Genomic DNA, 18,313 nt, shown 5'->3' on the forward strand with positions numbered 1-18,313 from the left:
TGCCAATCAAACTCACTTTATTTTAGTAGCAAAGAGCTGAAAAAGTCAGTCTGAATTGAAGTCAAATAACGGGGCGAGCGCCAGTTACATCTGTACAGAGATAAGGGGCTGGGGGGGCACAGGGCAGGACCCCACACGCACACCCCTTGGAGCCTGTCCCAAAGTGGGGTCCCAACAGGGGGATATTGGGGTTTGGGACCCTGCCACCCCCTCAGGCCTTGTTGAGGGTCCAGAGAGGGTCAAGCATACTGAGGGGGTCATCACTTGGCCGGGGTGCCCGCAGGCCCTCACCCGGCTGTGCCTGCAGGAAGTTCTGCTTGTTCATCCGCTGCTTGCCCTTGAGGGAGGCATCCAGGGTGAAGGCCTCAGGCGTGAGTGAGGCCAGCAGCTCCAGTGAGGACGAGGAAGGGGGAGCAGCGGCAGGGGTGGCCACCACGGCCACTGCCACACCCCCAGGGGGCTCAGCCGTGCGGTTGCTGCTCTCGGGGGCACCGGGTGGCTCATGGGGGGGTGGCTGTGGCGGGCAGGGCTCAGGGGCACCAACACCATCCATTGCGCCATCGGGAAGCACCGTCAATGCCTCTGTGTCCACAGCATCGGCTGGAGGGGACACCTCTGCCCCCCAGCCCCCCCCAGGCTCAGCGCTGGCCCCCCCTGGCCGTACGCTGAGCTTGGCAATGGTGGCCTGGATGGAGCTGATGGGCACATCCCCCCCCAGCACCAGGTCCTGGGAGTCCTGGGGAAAGTAGAGCTGGGGCAGGGGGGATGCTCTGTGAGTGTGGGAGCAGCAGAGCTCCCTCCAACCCCCCCCCCCAGCACCCCATTCCCACTGCACCCACCTTGGGGGAGGTGTTGTTGGTGGCCTTGGGGACAGCAGGAGCACCCACCCCGTGGCGGAGCAGCACCTGCTCGGCGTGCAGCAGGACGCCCTCGTAGCAGAACTTGAGGTGCAGCTGCCAGGAAGGAGAAGAGCAGGTGAGGCAGTGGCCCACGGCCTCCACCCCACGGCCCCCACCCCACGGCCGCACTACCTTCTCCTGGAGCATGTGCTTACGCTGCTGCCGCATCCTCTTGATGATCTGGGCCAGGTCGGGGATGCCATTTCCCGCCTCCACCTCCTGCATGGCTGCGTAGAGCAGGCAGAAGGCCCCCGTGCGGCCCACGCCGGAGCTGCAGAGACACCCCCGGCTGTGACAGACCCACCAAGGGGGCACCCCCACAGCCCTCACAGGAGCACCCCAGGCTCTGCTCACCTGCAGTGCACGACGACAGGGGTGTGGAGCGGGCGCTGGTGCAGGTAGTGGCCATGCACCTCCTGGATGAAGCGCAGGAGGCTCCCCTTGCTGTCAGGCAGGCCCCTGGGGACACACACACACACTTACTGCTCTCACCCCCCACCCGCCCAGGGGGGCTAGATGCCACCCTGAGGAGCAAATCGAGGGTCCCATGGGACTCCCCCACCCACAGCAGGACCCTTCCCCTCCACTGCCATACAGCTCTGGCCAGGAGGTGAACTGGAGGTGGACCACGGTGCGCTTGAGGCTCTGGTCACGATACTGCAGCGTCATCATCCTCTCCACATGGGTGGGGGTGACCTTCAGGCTGGTGAGGACGAGGGTGATGGGTCCCTGCACCATGGGCTGGCCCCGCTCGGTGGGGAAGTACCGCAGCACCTTCTGCTATGGGGAGGGAATGGGGTGGCCTCAGGAGCGGGCAGTGGCAGCACCAGAATGCCCCAGCAGGTGCAGCCACTTCCCCAAGGGACCCTCTTGTTCTTTCCTGTCACCTGCCGGGGCCTGGAGCTGCCACATGGTGACAGGAGGTCAACAGCAGCCTTAGCCACCTCTAAGGGAAAGGTGTACCTTGTCCAGCTCCTGCTCTGACACCAACATGACGATGACGGAGACCTTCTGCTCGTAGATCATCAGCCAGAAGTCTGCGGCGGTGCCCAGCAGTGGGGCCTGGGTGGCGATGACTGTGGGGCAGTACGGTGAGAGGTCCTCCACCCGGCTGGCATTGATGTAGTCGTCCTTGCCTGAGCGCAGGACAACACGGTTCCTGTCGTAGGGCATGATGTCCTGGTGCCGGTTCTTCATGGAGTAGCAGCGGGCAATGGCAATGGAGAGCTGCCGGGCATCGCGTTCCTGCGCATCCTGCAGCTCCTTCCACACAGTGTCCAGCTCGGTGCCGCCGCCAGGCCCCGGCTGCTCCAGCCGCTCCACCAGCCCACAGAAGCGGTCCAGCTCCGCCAGCAGCCGCAGCACTCGCTCTGGTTTCTCGTAGGGATCGTTCTCAATCAGCTGCACTGCTTTGGGCTTCTGCCCCTCCTTGGCATCTGCCTTGGTGGGCTGCAGCAGGGGCTGCCCCACGGCTGCCTTGGAGCCACCGTGCTGACTCTCGGGGCTGGAGGACAGGAGGTCATCAGTGGAGGAGCTCTGCCGCTGGAATGGGGCCTCGCCAGGGCCCTGGGGGAGCGCAGGCCCCCCTGGCGTCAGTGCAGGTGGGGGTCTCTGTGGCACCAGTGCTGGGGGCTGCATGGCCAAGGCTGGCTGCGGAGAAGGGGCTGGGGAGGGGACCAGGGTGCCCTGGACCACCACAGCACCTGGGCCCTGGCTGAGGCCAGGGCTGGGAGAGGGAGTGACATGGTGGGGGGCAGCCTGGCCAGGGGGCGTGGGTGCAGGGGGGCCCAGGGCCATGGTCCCAGGGGGCATCTGGCCGCCGGGGGGGGCAGGGCTGGGGCAGAAGGGAAGCCCTGGGGCGCCAGGGGGCACTGGCTGCAGCCCCCCCATTGCAGTGGGCAGGGGCTGCCTCGGGGGGCAGCTCTGGCTGGGGCCCCTGGGGAAGGGCTGGGCCCCAGTCTGCAGTGTGTCCTGCCCCGGGAGTGGATAAAGCTGGGGAGGCAGCGGGGGCCCCCCAGGGCCAGTAAAGGGCTGCTGGGCAAACTGGGCCTGGGGGGGCAGCGTGGGCCTGGGGGGTGGCTGGAAGGACAGCGGTACCGTGGCTCTCCCAGGGGGCAGAAAGGGGGCTGGGGGAAACTGCTGTGGGCCCTGGGCCCGAGCCGGCATCTCCGCACTGGGCTGGAGCTGTGCAGTGGGGGCAAAGCTGTGAGGGTGCTGCACAGGGGGGAAGGGGTGCTGCACTGGCTGCCGGAAGGGCTGTGGGCCTCCCTGAGCATAGGGGTAGGGGGCAGGGGGGGCCCCCGGGGCGAGGAAGGGGCCTGGGGGTACAGCCGGGCCCTGGCTGGGAAGCCGTGGGACAGGGGGACAGCTGGAGATGGGTGCCTGGATGCTGTCCACCGTGGTGGTGGCTGGCCGCGGACCTGGGGTCAGCTCAGGGCCACCCACTGGTGGCTGGGCACCCATAGGGGCTGGCCCCACTGCAGGTGGCCCAGGCACGGGCACCCCAGGCTGGCCCAGGCTGTAGGATGCTGTGGGAGCAGGAGCAGACCCAGGCAGGGGTCCATGCTGTGGGGATGAGCGTGGGGGAAGCATGTGGGGCCCCACGTAGCCAGGCTGCACTGGGGCTCGCATCAGTGGCGCTGCTGGGAAGAGCTGGGGGGCTGTGGATGGGGCTGAGCTGGGGCCAGGGGGGAGCCTGGCTGCCTGAGAGGCAGTGGGCTGCAAGAGCTGCACCGGGGCCCCCGTGCCAGGGGGAAAGGGGCCTGGTGCAGAGGCAGGGGCTGCTGGCAAACGATAGTGTCCTGGAAGGGCTGGGGGCCCAGAGAAGCGGGCGAGGGGCTGCAGCGGGGCACTGGCAAGCCTGGCCCCTGGCAGGAAGGGCTCGGGTCCATGGGGCCGCAGCCCGGTGGTCAGGGCCGGGTTGAGTGCAGCCAGTGCAGGGGGTGGCAGGTGGGCCAGGTGCCCGGCTAGCACGTCAGGGGGCAGGCTGCGCAGCTCCTCGGGCAGGTCCGACAGCACCAATGAGCCCAGCGGTGGCAGGTCCATGGCATCCAGTCCACCTGCATCCAGCTCCGGAGGCTTCATCTGCAGGGCGGGTTTGGGGGCCGTGGGCCGGGGAGGCGGCTGCTTCTTCATCTCCCTGCCAGGAGGCAGCGGGGGGGCAATGCTCAGGGGGGTTCAGTGCAGCACCACAGGCCCCCAGCACACCCACTGCAGCAGAGTGAACCCCTCGAGCCCCAGCCCAGCTCACCCAGCAGCACCCAAAGGTGCTCCCCACCTCCCAGGGTGTTGCACCCCGACACCTGCTTTACAGCCCGCTTCAGCCCTACATGTGTCATGACAACGGCGGCGGCACCACTTACTTCTCCAAGATCTGCTGCCGGTTGGCCTCAGCGGCTTGGCAGGCAGCACGGGCCTTCTCCAGCAGCTTGGCAGCTTTCCCCTCCAGGTCGGTGTAGAAGTCCTTCCCCTCCTGTGATTTCTTCATCAGATCCTCATAGGCTTCATAGGAGGCCACTAGGGTCTGAACAGTGGTGTTCCACCTGTGGAGACAGGGCAGAAAGCATGAGCAAGGGTGCAGCACCAGGCCAATGCTGGGGGTCCCTGCACCTGGGGCACCCCCCAGCACGCCACTGGGATGGACACTGGGTGCAGGATAAACAGCCACCAGAGGCCCCCAGCTGTGAGGCAGGATGAGGGCAGAGCAGAGGAGCTGGCATTGACCCTGCAGCTCTCCCTCAGGGTGGGCAGAGGCTGTTCCCGCGCACCAAGACCCCACCATGGCACTGAGACCCCCCACCAGAGAAACACCCCCCACCAGGCCTGCACACCACTCACTTGTGCTCCACCTCAGCCAGGGCCTTGCGCACGGCCGCGTATTTGACATTGGCGTCCGTCAGGGCCTTCAGGACGTTCTCCTGGGCAGCCAGGTTCTGCTCCAGGTAGACCTTGATCTGGTCGTACTTCTTCAACTGCTCCTCAAAGAGTTTCTGCCAAGAGAGAGGGGGCTCTGAGAGGCTGCACGGATGGGGTGGGCCAGAGCAGAGCTACTGCTGCAGCCCCGACTGGGATGTGTGGCACAGCCTGCAGAAGAGAAAGCTCCAGAGAGACCTTAGAGCAGGTTCCAGTGCCTAAAGGGACTGACAAGAAAGCTGGAGAAGGGCTTTTGACAAGGGCAGGTAGGGACAGGACAAGGGGGAATGGCTTTAAACTGACAGAGAGGAGATTGAGATGAGATCTGAGGACGAAGTTCTTCTGTGTGAGGGTGGTGAGGCCCTGGCACAGGTTGCCCAGAGAAGCTGTGGCTGCCCCATCCCTAGCAATGTTCAAGGCCAGGTTGGATGGGGCTTGGAGCAACCTGGTCTAGTGGAAGGTGTCCCTGCCTGTGGCCAGGGGCTGGAATTGGATGAGGTTTAAGGTCCCTTCCAACCCAAACCAGTCTGTGATTCTAGGAAGATGGGACTTCCCCAAACACAGTGACTGGCACCAACCTTCATCTCAGAGCGGTCAGTGGTGACCAGTGAGGTGGTGATATCATCCTTCTGGATCATTTCCCGCAGCTGCTGCTCCAGGGACATCCGCTGGTCCCTCATCTCCTGCACCTTGGCCAGGATTCGCTTCAGGTTCTGCAGCACCTGCTTGTCATCTGGGGGACAGGGAGGGCTCAGTGACTGCGCTGGAGCCCTGCTGAAACACTCTGCAGGGGTACAGAGCCAACCTGCCCTTGGTCCAGCACCCAAGGGTAAAGCCAGGCATCTGCCAGGACAGGAACTGTGTCTCTGTCCCCACACCAGGACCCCATTTCATGTGTTTTTGAGAGGGAGAAATCCCCAGCACGCCTCACAAGGCACAGGGCAACAGGAGGGGAGCCCAGAGAGAGGCACACGTGGGACCTGCCTTCCCCCAGCTCTGTGTGCAGGTGAGAGGCTCTGCTCACCTTCAGTCAAGGTGGGTGAGGGCAGCGCGGCCCGGACCTGCTCCAGCGGCCCGCTGAGCAGGCGAAGGTTGCCGATGTGGAGGTTCATGGCTTTGTGGAGCTCGGTGTTGGTGAAGCTGGCCTTCTCATGCACCTCCAGGTACTTGGAGCACTCCTTGCTGACCTCAGCCAGCCCTGGGGATGGTGGTGGTGGGGACGACCCCTGGGGTGGTGGGACCTTCCCAAGCAGCTCCTGCAGCTTTCGCTCCTGCACCTCATCCTCCTCAAGGAGGTCTCGGATCTCCTTCAGGGAAGCCTCCACGTCGGTGAAGACCCCGGATAGCACTGAAGGGGAGAGATATGGAGGATGGGAAAGGGCTGAAGCACCGCCAGCTATGAATCTGCCTGCTCCGAGCCTAAAGCCAGGCATTGATGTGGCAGCCTGAGGAATAAACCTGGCTGTGGGAAACCACAGAAGACAAAGACACCCTGCCCAAGACATGCGGGTGCTGAGCTCAGGGCCTGCCTGCACTGGCTCCAGAGAGCATTGACCCCCTTGGCCACACAGCAGGGCTCAACAGGAAAAACATTTTAGGGTTCAGGAATTCATACCAGCAAAGAATCAGCCATCATGGTGGGGGTTCCCCAAACCAAGCCCAGGCATGGAGTGGGGTGCCTGCCCTCAGGCCAACCCAGATGTCCCTGGTCTCTCTGTGGGTCCCTGTGTCCTTACCCTGCATGGACTGGACAAGGTTCTTGACAGTGTCAGGGCGCACACTGAGAGCAGCGCATTTCTCCATCAGGATGGGGGGGATGTGGCTGTACATGTCCAGGTTGTCCACGGTCTCAGGGTCCAGCTGCATGGAGTCCATGAATTGGCTACAGGTAAGAGAACAAGCCCCTGAGTAGTGGCAGAGCCCCCCCCCCCCCGAAAATCCTCCCATCCCAAACCACAGCCAGCTCAGAGCACAGCACTGCTGCATCACCCCCAAATGCCTCAGCAAAGCTGCAAGGTGAATCTGGGAAGTGATCACTGGGACTGGAACTGGGAGGACAGGGTTTGCCCAGAGCTGGGCAAACTGGGATTTGACTGTGCTCAGTGTGAGGGTTACAGATTAGGGATGGTTGCACTCCCTTTGGCCCTGAGGTAGGAAACCCAACAATGGGATCACTGGGATACTCCCCAGCAGGGAGGGACTGGCCAGGGCCCTGTTTGGGTGCAGCTCACACTTACTCCAGCACTTCGTTCTTGGCTTCAATTTTGGCCATCACGTCTCGCAGGAGCTTGGCCTTCTCCTCACTGAGACAGGAGAAAATAACATCCTTTAGTGACACGACGGGACCAGGGAAACCTCCACCATAAACTGCAAGAGCCCCTTGGGACTTGGCCAGAGCCTCAACCACCTCTCAGCCTGCTGCATATGGGCCTCTGGGGCAGTTCCTGAGCCAGGCATGAGGACAACTCCTGGGATGCCAGTGCTTCCCCAGGGAACCCACTGTGGCTGGTTTGGTCACCTCCAGCTCCCTTCAGACAGCAGAGGCACAGAGCTGGACCACGGGCTCCTTGTTGGTCTTGGTGCTGGAGACCTACATGCCCAGCTCCACCGGCTGGTTCTCCTGCTCTGGCAGAGCCGTGCTGGTGACCCACCTATACAGCCTAGGACCCACCTGTACAGGGAAGAGGCCTCATGGGCAGCCATGGGCACCAGCTTGGCAAATATATCAGGGCCGGTGACAGCTGGATCCGTGGGGTTGACGGGGAGGGCCTTCACCAAGGGGGCACCTGGGGGGTGAACATACAACACAGCCCTGTCAGAAACCTTCACGGGCAGCCAGTTACTCCCAAGTCACACCCTCCTGCTCCACACCTTCATTCCCAGCACATCCACAGGGAGCATGGCACAAAGTCCCAATGGGTCCCAGAGCCCCATGGATTCAGACAGAAACAGACACTGCCCATCCTCACCTTTCACAGACTGCAGCGTGTCTAGCGCAGGCACAGCTTCATGGTAGATGAAATCATTGTCCTTTTTGGCTGAATTGTACCTGGAAACAAGCAGTGACACTGCATTGGTGAGGAGCAGATGGCATTCCCAGCTCCCTGAGCTCACTCCCTGTGGGGTCAGGCCACGGCTCTTTTGAGGTCGCTTCAGGGTGAGCAAAGAGCAGCTTCACATCCCAAGTCTCTGGCAGCACAAGATGCTTGGCTCTGCACATCAGGGGACACACTCCCCGGGCTGCTCTGGCCAACAGGCATTTCTGACCCACAGCTTACATCTGGGGGTGCCCCGTGCACGGACTCACTTGCCACCGATCACATCCATGGTGAATCTCAGGGCTTCCTGGACGGTTTCTGGCTGGCCCTGCAGGAATAAAAGCAACTTGGCACGGGCAGGGAGTGTTGAGTGCTTTCCCTGCAGCCGACCACAGTTCTGTGTGCCCAGGACTCAGCAGCAGCCTCACCAGCCATCTCTCCTTGTGCCCCATAGAGGAACAGAGATGCCTGGGGGCAGCCCCAAACCCTCTGTGCCCCAGTTTCACATGCATACCCTGCCATGGGTTTCCCTGGCACTGCAGCAGTGACACAAAGGGCTCTGTGAGGAACCCAATGAGGAAGCAGGGCTGATCCACAGCCCTTCTGGAGCTGCCCACATGCTCCTAAATGATTCAAACCAAACCAAACCCTGCTAAAGCCCTGTAGGCAGTGACTAGAGCCTTGGACTTGGCTGGATGTCCCAGAGGGAAGCAAAGTGAAACACTGGGAACAGCTTTGCCAACGAGAAGGAAAGCTTTTAAACTGACAGAGATTCTCATCTTTCCAGTCTGTCATCCCACTGCCCTGAGCCAGGGCCCAGCTCACTCCCTTTAAAAACCCAATTACTGCTCTTGGATGGAGCAGGAACGCACCTTTGCCAGCTTGATGGCTTCGTTCAGTTTATCCAGAGCGCTCTGGAAGTAGATGACCTGCACAGAGACCAAGAATCAGGGCTGGCACAGAAGTAGGTGCCCCTGCTTTCCAGTAGACCACCACCAGTACCCAAGAGCTGCAGCTTCCCATAGCTTACTGGGGCTTTCAAGAGCACCCACAAGTGCTTGCAGGAGGCAGAACATTGCTGGTGACACACTCCAGAACCCACACTGGATGGGTTGGCCTGACACGACTCTGCTTACCCTTTCCCCGAACTTCTGCTGCTCCTCAGCCTGTTTTCCCATGTGCAGCTGCAAGAAAACACAATCAGTGGCATCAGAACTCCAGAACTCGAGGGATATCTTTGAAACAAGCAAGAAAAGCCCACAGGGATGGGAGCACAGGGCAGGTACCTCTGCAGCCCAGCAGCCCCCCAGTTGGTCTCCCCACTTACATGGGCCACAGCAGCAAAATAATAGATTTTCATTTGAACCAGCTTCTTCCAGTCCTTCTGGATCTTTCCCAGCAGCGAGGCCGTCTCTGAGTTTTCCAGCGCCCGGCAGGCCTCCTTGTAGTAATCCACCACCTACAGAGAGAGGGATGGGTGTTCGGAAAAGTCCCAGAAAGACAGACCCCAGGTAGAATTCAGAGCAGGAAGGGAAAGGAGGATTCACTGCCACCATCATTTGTGTCCAAGGTCTCAGATCACTCAGTCAGTGCAGGAAAATGGTTGGTGGAGAACTTGTGGGTGCATTTCAGGTCAGAACCAGGGACTAAAGACATTGCCACAATAAACCTACCCCACACAGAGAGTCAGAACCGCAGACTGGTTTGGGTTGGAAGGGACCTTAAAACTCATCCAGTTCCAACCCCCTGCCACGGGCAGGGACACCTTTCACTAGACCAGGTTGCTGCAAGTCCTGTCCTGCCTGGCCTTGAACACTGCCAGGGATGGGGCTGCCGCAGCTTCGCTGGGCAACCTGAGCCAGTGTCTCACCACCCTCACAGGGAAGAACTTCTTCCTAATATCCCATCTAAATCTCAATTCTGTCAGTTTAAAGCCATTCCCCCTTGTCCTATTCCTACAGCCCCTTGTCAAAAGCCCCTCTCCAGATTTCTTGTTGGCCTCTTTAGGCACTGGAAGGGTCTCCCCGGAGCCTTCTCTTCTCCAGGGTGAACAAGCCCAGCTCTCTCAACCTGTCTCCATAGCAGAGGTGCTCCAGCCCTCGGAGCATCTTCACAGCCTCCTCTGGACTTGCCCGAGCAGGTCCACAACCTTCTTGCATTGCGAGCCCCAGAGCTGGATGCAAGACTGCAGGAGGGATCTCACCAGAGTGGAGACGAGGGGGAAACTCCCCTCCCTTGACCTGCTGGTCACGCTGCTGGTGATGCAGCCCAGGACATGGTTGGTTTCTGGGCTGCAAGTGCACACTGCTGGGTCATGGTGAGCTTCTTGTCGACCAACACCCCCAAGTCCTTCTCCTCAGGGCTGCTCTCAATCCCATCTCCCCCAGCCTGTGTTTGTGCTTGGGATTGCCCCAATGCATGTGCAGGACCTTGCGTTTGGCCTTGTAGAACTTCATGAGTTTTGCACTGGCCCCGTCTCCAGCTTCTCCAGGTCCCTCTGGATGGATCAGTTTCCTCTGGAGTATCTTACAGTCTCCTTTAAGGAGCTAGCAGCTTTGCTCAGAGCCTGAGGCAGTAGCAGCACCCCATACTGCTGTTTGACTGCACTGAAGCTGTGCAGGGTCTGGGACACTCTCTCTGAGCTACCAACCCCACATGCAGAGGGATTGGGACTGTGCTGGGAACAGCAAGTCCCAAGTAAGAAGTGGCCAGAGATTTCCCCAGAGCTCACCTGGGCACTGATCCGGGCCACGAGGAAACTCTTCCTGTTGTCCAGCATGGACTTCTCCAGGAGACACTCCTGCGCTTGGCCCTGTTGCAGACAAGAGGGGAATACTCACTCTCCCCTACACCTTGGACACCCCCTGTATCCAAGCAGTACCAGGCCGGAACCCTGGCAGGACCAGCAGCTACAACCCCTTTCTTGAGCTACAGGAGCTACAGCTCAAGGGATGCCCAACCAGCCCAGGGACAAGCAGAGCAGTCCAGAGCCCTCCCTCTCCCCTGCTACCTTGCAATATCTCTTTCCCTCCTGCAGGAGGGAGCCCCTCTTGCCTACAGCAGCCTGAATCCTGCAGATAAAATCCCTCCTGGGACACTTGGATCCCATCTCATCTGGCTCCAAACACTTTTGACTCCACAGGGAGCACCCAATGCTAGGAATACCCATCTCCGGGTCACAGGGCAGCAGCCCTCGATGTGTGCAAGGAGTTGTCCCAGTGTGACCAGTGCCCCAGTGGAGGCAGAACCCAGTTCCTACCAGCATGAGGTTGATGTTGAGGTTGAGGATCTGGTGGCTCATGTCTACGCTGTAGGAGTGAGGAAAGTGATCCCGCAGGTAGGTGAAGGCCCCGGCAGCACACTGGAAATGGGTGCAGGAAACCTTCATGCCCTGAGAGGATGGGAGAACATGTCAGGTTTGCATAGCCCTCTTGCTCACATGCCAAGCTAGCAAATGTACAGAGGCACAAGCTGCCAGATGTGAGGAATTTGTGGAGACTCAGCCAGCCAGGAAAATCACAGCATGATTTGGGTTGGAAGAGATCTTAAAGCTCATCCAGTTCCAACCCCCTGCCATAGGCAGGGACAACTTCCACTAGACCAGGTTGCTCCAAGCCCTGTCCAACCTGGCCTTGAACACTGCCAGGGATGGGGCAGCCACAGCTTCTCTGGGCAACCTGTGCCAGGGCCTCACCACCCTCACAGGGAAGAACTTCTTCCTCACATCACATCTCAATTTCCCCTCTGTCAGTTTAAAGTCATTCCCCATCGTCCTATCCCTACAGACCCTTGCCAAAAGCTCCTCCCCAGCTTTCTTGTCAGCCTGGAGCCTTCTCTTCTCCAGGCTGAACAAGGCCAACAAAGAACAACCTGCTTTCTCATGGCAGGGTTAGGGTGATAGACTCCAGCTCAACAGAGTTAGATGTTCCCCACGCTGCTCATGCCTCCTCTAAGAACCCCAAAAAGAAGCTGCCATAAACCTGAAGTGAATCCCTAGGCCTCACAGGGCTTTAAATCACTCAGCACTTTTCACTGGTCATGCATGCCCCAAAGTGCAACATATCTCTGCCCTCCCAGCCCCAGGTGCTCAGAAGGTCAGGCCAGCCAACAAGAACACAGAGCTTTGCTGGAACAGAGGCAGCAACAACATGCATGGAGGGACACAGCCAGGAGGGGATGTCCCCTTGTAACATTCTACAATAATACTAGGTCACAGCAGACATTCAGAGCTGGTGTCCAACAGCTTTGTAACCACCCAGATGACAGAGGAGAAGTACTGGGGATGCTGTTGGCTGGTGGCTGGTAACCACACGGGAGAGGAAAGTCATTTAGGGCAGACCCCAGGGACCGTTACCTCCTCCGACACTCTCTTGTCCATGGCGCCCAGCATGGAGTGCAGTGCACCTGTGGAAAGAGGATGGATGGTGGCTCAGAAGGGTGAGGAGACACCAACAGCAACCCTGTACTACTTCCAGGGATGGGGTGTCTGGTACCAGAGAAGCCTGGACCTGTGGCACATTGGCCAGAGACACCTGACAGAACCCAGCTAGCTCCCTGCACCAGCGGGACACAAGAGAAGCAGCACTTGGGATACTCCTCTCACAGGGCAGAAGTGTGGAAGGCTTCACACCCAAGTTATTCAGCACAGGAAAGTCTCAGGCTGGAAACATACCCTCAGTATGGAAAAGCAAATATTTAACACCCTCCTGGTTGAACAAAGGTTTATTCTAACTTGAGGGAACAGCTTTGGGCTGGGGTTTAAAATAAAGCTCTTTGCTCTGTGTGTGGTGAGCTGGGAGCACACAGTCAGCTCCTGAGCTGCAGTACAAGGGTGGGAGTGTTTCCAGTTACGTTAAGCAACCAGGGGCTGAGTGTTGCCTTTGGGGCTAACAAAACCCGCCTCTGAGCCGTGACTGTCCGTGAATGACAGCAAGGGTGAGGGAACAAGCGTTAGACTTGGTGCTTTTACACTCATTTACTGGCTTTTGAGGCAATGGTGTGCTGGATGAGCTGTACAAAGCCTGGTAGCTTTGTACATAACTGTTCCAGAAAGGGCATTTGCAATGCTGCAGCTCACTGCCAGCCTCCTTGCTGCAACCTCTGGCCAAGACACAAGGCAGTGCATGGGCAGGGCATGCTTAGAGTAGAAGGAAAGGAGAGGAGACCTTGGACAAAAGCCAGCATCAACCTCTAATGCAGCTCTGATGCTGCACACCCAGCGAGGGGAAGAAGCACAATCAGGCTGATCCCCAGCTGCTGGTGGAACCAGGCGGGCCATGCTGCTGCCTGGCCACTCTAAGGAATGCTGACATGGAGCATGGAGACATCCCTCATGCCCGGGGCTGACCAAGAGGGCCGCTGGTCTCCAGGCCCTTACCCAGGTTGTAGAGGATGCATGCCTGCTCATATTTGATGTCCTCATGAGTCACCGTCTTGCCTGAGAAGATCTCAGTCCTGTAAGAAAAGACACCTCGTTACCAGCCGTAGGTGGAGTTACTGGTGTTCCTGGGCACCAGCCAGGGAAAGGATTTGTCAGAAGTTGCTCTCCCTCAGAGAGCTGGGAGATGTGGCCCTCCTGTCTGGCATCACCCTGGGCATCAAATCTAGGTGGAAGCTGATAGGAGCAGTCTCCACTGTTTTGGCTTCAAAAGCACAGATACACCTTTTACACACAGCCAAGCAACTCTGCCACCCAGGGGGAGCTCAGCAGTGTCACCTTGCACAGTGACAATGTCTTGCCTCTGCCTTCATTCTCAGAGCCAGCTGTGCTGCCTTATGGCTTTGTTTCGATGTCTTGCCAGATCTCCAGGGAGGGATGCCATTTCTCAAGGGGTCCCCAGGGCCCCCTGGTACCACTGCTGGACTTCACGGAGGAGCATACCAGATGCACACGGGGGGAGCAGCTGCTCTGCTTTGGGTCAGCCTCTGCATTTCAGGAAGCTCCCACTGGGAGCCAATCCTCCCACCCACAACACCCAAGGCCTCATGCCAGATAGAGGGTCTGGGAAAAGCAGCTCCTCCTCACCATGCAATGGGAACCGCCGCCTCCTGCTCGGCACCCATGGGGATGCGGCTCTGCAGGTAGTGGAGTTGGCCGAAGTACTTGCGTAGTGTGCTGCAGCCCTCGAAGTCCCTGGGCACATTGACGGCACTCTGGAGGGGAGAAAGGAGGAGGAAAAGGCTACCATGGGGGCAGGAGCAGTTGGACAGGAACAGGAGCCTGCTGGATTTGTGGTGAGATGCACAGGCTGGGATAGGAGCCTTTGTGGTGGGGATGGCCAGAGCTGGGCGTTTGCTGGCTGTCCCGGGAGTAAGGAGCTTGGCCTTATAAAAAAAGGCCTGCAAAACACATCTAGAAGAACAGGTCTGTTCACCTAAAAGTGAGGCTGGACAAAGCTGCTTTATGGATCCAGAGTAACTGATCCATGAGGAAGCCTCTGCTCTGCCCAGCACAGGCTCCCGCAGGTGAAATAAATGAGGGGAACTTGGAAATTACTGAAAAGGGGGTGTCTTGTACAGGGCACAGGACCTGCTGCTATGGCAAAGCTGAGAGAAGGAAGGGAAGAGCAGGAGACACCAGAACATTTTTCCAACCTCCTGCTTCAGGGTTAATCCCACAGGCAGAGGCCAGAGCTCCCCAGATCTGGGCTATGGGTGTTTAAGCTGCCAGTCAGGGAGCTTAAACCCATCAAGTCCTACTGGAAGGCCACCACTGTGCTTTGGAAACACTGGTGAGATGACACCAGTGCCTGCACCATGAGTTCCCCCCACTCCACCCTACGTATCAGGTTTATGGCCCCTCTACAAAACCAGCACTGGTGCTGGCACAGGGCAGAGCTCTGGGCATCTCCAGCCAGTTTTACCACCCATGTCTCAGGTACCAGCTGGACAGGGCCAAGGCTGCCTCTAACCTGCTCAGAACCACCAAAAGTGATGACTCCAGTGACTAAAACAACTATTTGGGCTCCACAGTTGAGAGCAAAAAGCTGATTTATTCCCTGCAAAGACCTCAGGCACCAGCCCAACTGACAAAGCAATTCCTTCCACCCAACAGGGAACTATTCAATACAAATCCCCCCCATATTCAGGGAAGCGGACACAACAGAAGCTTAAGCATGCTCCTTGGAAACCTTGAATCTGGGGAGCCAGGATGCAGCCCAGTTTCCAAAAGCCTCATCTGTGGGCTGCTGGTGAGGAAAAGAAGCAGACATGGTAGCACTCTGGCACAGTTCCCAGTCCAGGGAGGTGGTGGAAGCCAGAATACGGATCCTTGAGCAAAGGGCAGGGTTAGGGTTCAGCTCCCTGGGTTCAGCTCTGGCAGGTCACCCCAGGGCCACAGTTTGGGAGGGAACCCAGCTTACCTGCCGGAGCAGCTCCAGCTTCCGCAGCTCCTCATTGTAATTCTCTGGGTTCTCCCCATAGTTCTTCAGGACAAACTGGAGGGACACGAGAGAGGTGAGAGCCTGGCCTGACACCTGAAGCCACCTTCCCAGCCCCACGCTGGAGCTACAACTGGCAGCTCTCCAGGGAGAAGCCCCCAAGGCAGGTCTGGCAAAGTGAAAGGGACTACTTGAGGCCTTCTGGGAGCTTGTTTCTCCCCTAAGGTTCCCCAAATCTTGCCCAGCTCCTACTGAACCTCAGCTTAATGCAAAGCCAGGGCGCAGGGTCCTGCACAAACACTCTGGGCAGAGGCACTGATCTGGCACACAACAGAGACTTTGGAGCTGGGGCATAAAAGCTGGAAGCAAGTGGCCATGAGGTCCTGAGGAGTTACTAGCAAACAGGACAGAGAGAACTAAAGTGACTCCAGCACCTGCTCTGTGCTGGAATGAAAGGAAAGTCTCTTGCAGAGCTTCAAAGGGTGATGCCGCGCTGGTGGCTGGCCAAGCAGCAGCTCATCCCAGTGAGGGCAGAAAGGGAAACGAAACAGGATAGCATGGAACAGTCTGGCCCTGCAGCCCGTACCAGAGAGGAGCTGGAGCCAGGGCTTGGCCAAAGATGCTCATTAAGAAATAAAATTACTGCTGCATCCCTGAGGAAGGCGCCTGGTGATGAGTTATGTCTCCCCAGCACCACAGAGGGAGCAGCCAGCACAGGGCTCCCCAAATGCACCTTTAGCAAGAGTTTTGGGAACCCTCAGATCATGATGCTGCCAGCAAGCATAGTGCTCCCCAACTGCAGGGAGCTGGGACCCTTCAATGGCCTGTCAGGAATTCATCCAACCTTCCTGACAGCTGCAGAAGAGAATCAGGGACCCACAGCCCCACTCTGCTCTGGCCTAGGTGGACACCAGGGTTTGATCCACCCCAGTGGCTACCAGGTTAAGGGTGGCTGGGGATGTCTGGAGGGCTGCCCACACCCTCTATCACTTGAGCTCAAGGTGAACACAGCTCAGTGCTGGAGAAAGGAGGAACGTTTCCCTTCCGTTTTGACCAGGGCACCAGGTTTCTATTTGCCAGTAAAGCAGCATGCGTTTCTATCAAACACCCACAGGGAAGGTCGGTTCACAAACCGGATTTCCACCTGCTGCCATACACAAATTCCCTAAACAGCCCACTTTTGGTTAAGACCCTATTTCTTGAGCCCAGCTCTGACCTGGAGGCCACCATCCATCCCTCTGCCTCAGCTCTGAGGCCCACAGCACAGCCAACTCCCCGCTGAGAGCTGCTGCACCTTGTCCCGACTGGCACAGCATGACTCAGCTCGGCGATCCCACAACACCTTCCTTCCGGCACAGGGATGTTCCCACCAGGCTAATGCCACTGTCAGGGTCTGACAGGATGCCAGCCCCACTCTGCCCCCCAAAAAACAGGAGGGTGGAAAGTAGGTGGTGACATAAACACAGGAGAACCCCCGCTCCTTCTTCCACATCCATAAATCCTGCTTTTCGTCTATGGGTGGCACTAGGAAACACCAGGCAGAGGTGGAGCTTGTTTACAGCTGATTAATTAAGTCCTTCATGTCCCTAAAGCAACCAGCAAGGACAGGTCTTGTCCCTCGTGACCATCTGTGGCACCCACCAAACTCTCAACCTTCCTCCTGCAAAGGAACTGGGGGTTTAACCGATGATCTGACAGCCTGGGGGCTGCTGCCGGTGGGAGATCCAGCACCCCCCTCCTCGGGTTCCCGTTTTACACGAGCCCGTGGGAGCAGAGTGAAAGGAGGTGCCAAAAGGAGACACAAGGGATTGGCCGCAAAAGAAGACATGAGGAATCAGCCATCACCAACCCCGATCTCCTAACGCCATGGCATTAGTAATGACCTGCTGCTGGAGGGGGGAGGCCGGAGCAGGCACTGGGGCTTGGGGAAGGGTGGCTGAGCATCGGAAGCCGGGAGTCAGCACAGTCACATGCAGCAGGGATGGACTTGCCAACTCATCGCTCTGCCCTGAGGTGACAGGGGAAGGCTCTGCCCGGGGTGGGGGGTGCTCCAGGGACTCCCCCTCCCCAAACTCTGTCCCTCTGCCAGCACTTGCTGACCCCAGCTGCTGAGGGAGCGAGTGGGGCCAAGCCGTAGGGCTGGTGGGGGCACACGGCCTCACTCCTTATCATCCAAGGCAAAGGGAGCCACCGCACCTCACCCTCTCCCCATACACTCAGGAGCTGCCCAGGTCCCTGCCTCAGAATGCCCCCAGCAGCCCTGACCCACAGCCCCCGCAAAACACCTTCAGCTTTAACTCCCTGCTCGACCAGGACCCCCCCAAATCCCTAACCTTCTACACTCCCTTTCCTTGTGCACCCCAAACACTCCCCACATCCCAAATACCCACCACAGAGTTCCTCTTCCTATCCCAAGCACTCCTCATCCTCACAGACCCCAAAAACCCCTCACAGAGCCCTCGATCCCTCCCGTGCCCCACACTCCAAGCACTCCCCTCCCTCACAGACCCTACCTATCTCCCCCCAAGCACTCCCTTCTCATAGACTCCAAACACTCCTCTACCCTCCAGACCCCCTTCTCTTCCTCCCAAGCACTCTCCCTCCTTACAGATCCCCCTCCCCACACCCTGAGCACTCCTTTCCCTCACACACATTCCCCCCCCCCGCACTCCCCTCCCTCACAGGCCCCTCCCGCCCCGCCCCTGTCAGGCCCCTCCCGCTCCCCCCCGCGCCCCTCGCCGGCCCCAGCAGCCCCTTTCCCGGCCCCACCTTCTTGACGGCGGCGTTGAAGGCGAACTCCCCGGCTTCCTTGAGGTCCAGCCAGATCATGGGCATGCGGGGCACGGCCTCCATCCCGGCCTGCGCCCGCCGGAACCACCCACCCGCCGGAACCCCGCGCGCCGCCTCACGGGAAACCGAGTCCTCGCGACGGCACGAAGCTCACCTCGCCTCGCCCCGCCCCTTCCGGCGGCCGGCGCCACGGCGACACCTCGCTCGCTGATAGGTGGAGAATGGCTGTTCCCGTGGCGACCCACCGCCCCTCACCCCGGAAGGCCGCGGGTCGTTGCTATGGCAACGGCCATCC

General features: G+C 59.2%; 1 protein-coding gene across 2 annotated transcripts; it reads right to left on the bottom strand.

The window, feature by feature from the left end:
- Window positions 1–18,159, bottom strand: PTPN23 (protein tyrosine phosphatase non-receptor type 23). 2 transcript variants are annotated; one of them, XM_062603935.1, is made up of 25 exons: window positions 17,998–18,159; window positions 15,211–15,285; window positions 13,875–14,002; window positions 13,227–13,303; window positions 12,204–12,253; window positions 11,109–11,240; window positions 10,581–10,661; window positions 9,177–9,308; window positions 8,986–9,033; window positions 8,722–8,778; window positions 8,119–8,177; window positions 7,781–7,860; window positions 7,483–7,597; window positions 7,049–7,114; window positions 6,548–6,693; window positions 5,836–6,159; window positions 5,390–5,544; window positions 4,737–4,888; window positions 4,262–4,441; window positions 1,863–4,038; window positions 1,495–1,676; window positions 1,254–1,358; window positions 1,032–1,170; window positions 840–953; window positions 1–751 (listed from the first exon to the last, which is right to left on the bottom strand). In XM_062603935.1, exons 1-25 carry the CDS (start codon window positions 18,079–18,081, stop codon window positions 212–214), a joined length of 5,397 nt encoding a protein of 1,798 aa, XP_062459919.1. In that variant the 5' UTR covers window positions 18,082–18,159; the 3' UTR covers window positions 1–211. The 2 variants fall into 2 exon arrangements, with proteins under 2 accessions (XP_062459919.1, XP_062459918.1); XM_062603934.1 differs by having other exon boundaries at window positions 1,495–1,679; window positions 17,998–18,158.
- Between the last annotated feature and the right edge of the window lie 154 nt (window positions 18,160–18,313).

Source organism: Pezoporus occidentalis, unplaced genomic scaffold (assembly GCF_034315485.1).
Source record: "Pezoporus occidentalis ecotype Australia unplaced genomic scaffold, CSIRO_AGI_Poc_V1 ctg82, whole genome shotgun sequence".
Taxonomy (NCBI): Eukaryota; Metazoa; Chordata; class Aves; order Psittaciformes; family Psittacidae; genus Pezoporus; species Pezoporus occidentalis.

Bases quoted from the DNA above. Each gene is read 5' to 3' on its own strand.
- PTPN23 (XM_062603934.1), bottom strand. From the start codon at position 18,081: ATGGAGGCCGTGCCCCGCATGCCCATGATCTGGCTGGACCTCAAGGAA. The intron at 15,286-17,997 runs GTGGGGCCGGGA...GTGTCCCTCCAG, and splicing joins TCAACGCCGCCGTCAAGAAG to TTTGTCCTGAAGAACTATGG. The intron at 11,241-12,203 runs GTAACGGTCCCT...CCATCCTCTCAG, and splicing joins ACAAGAGAGTGTCGGAGGAG to GGCATGAAGGTTTCCTGCAC.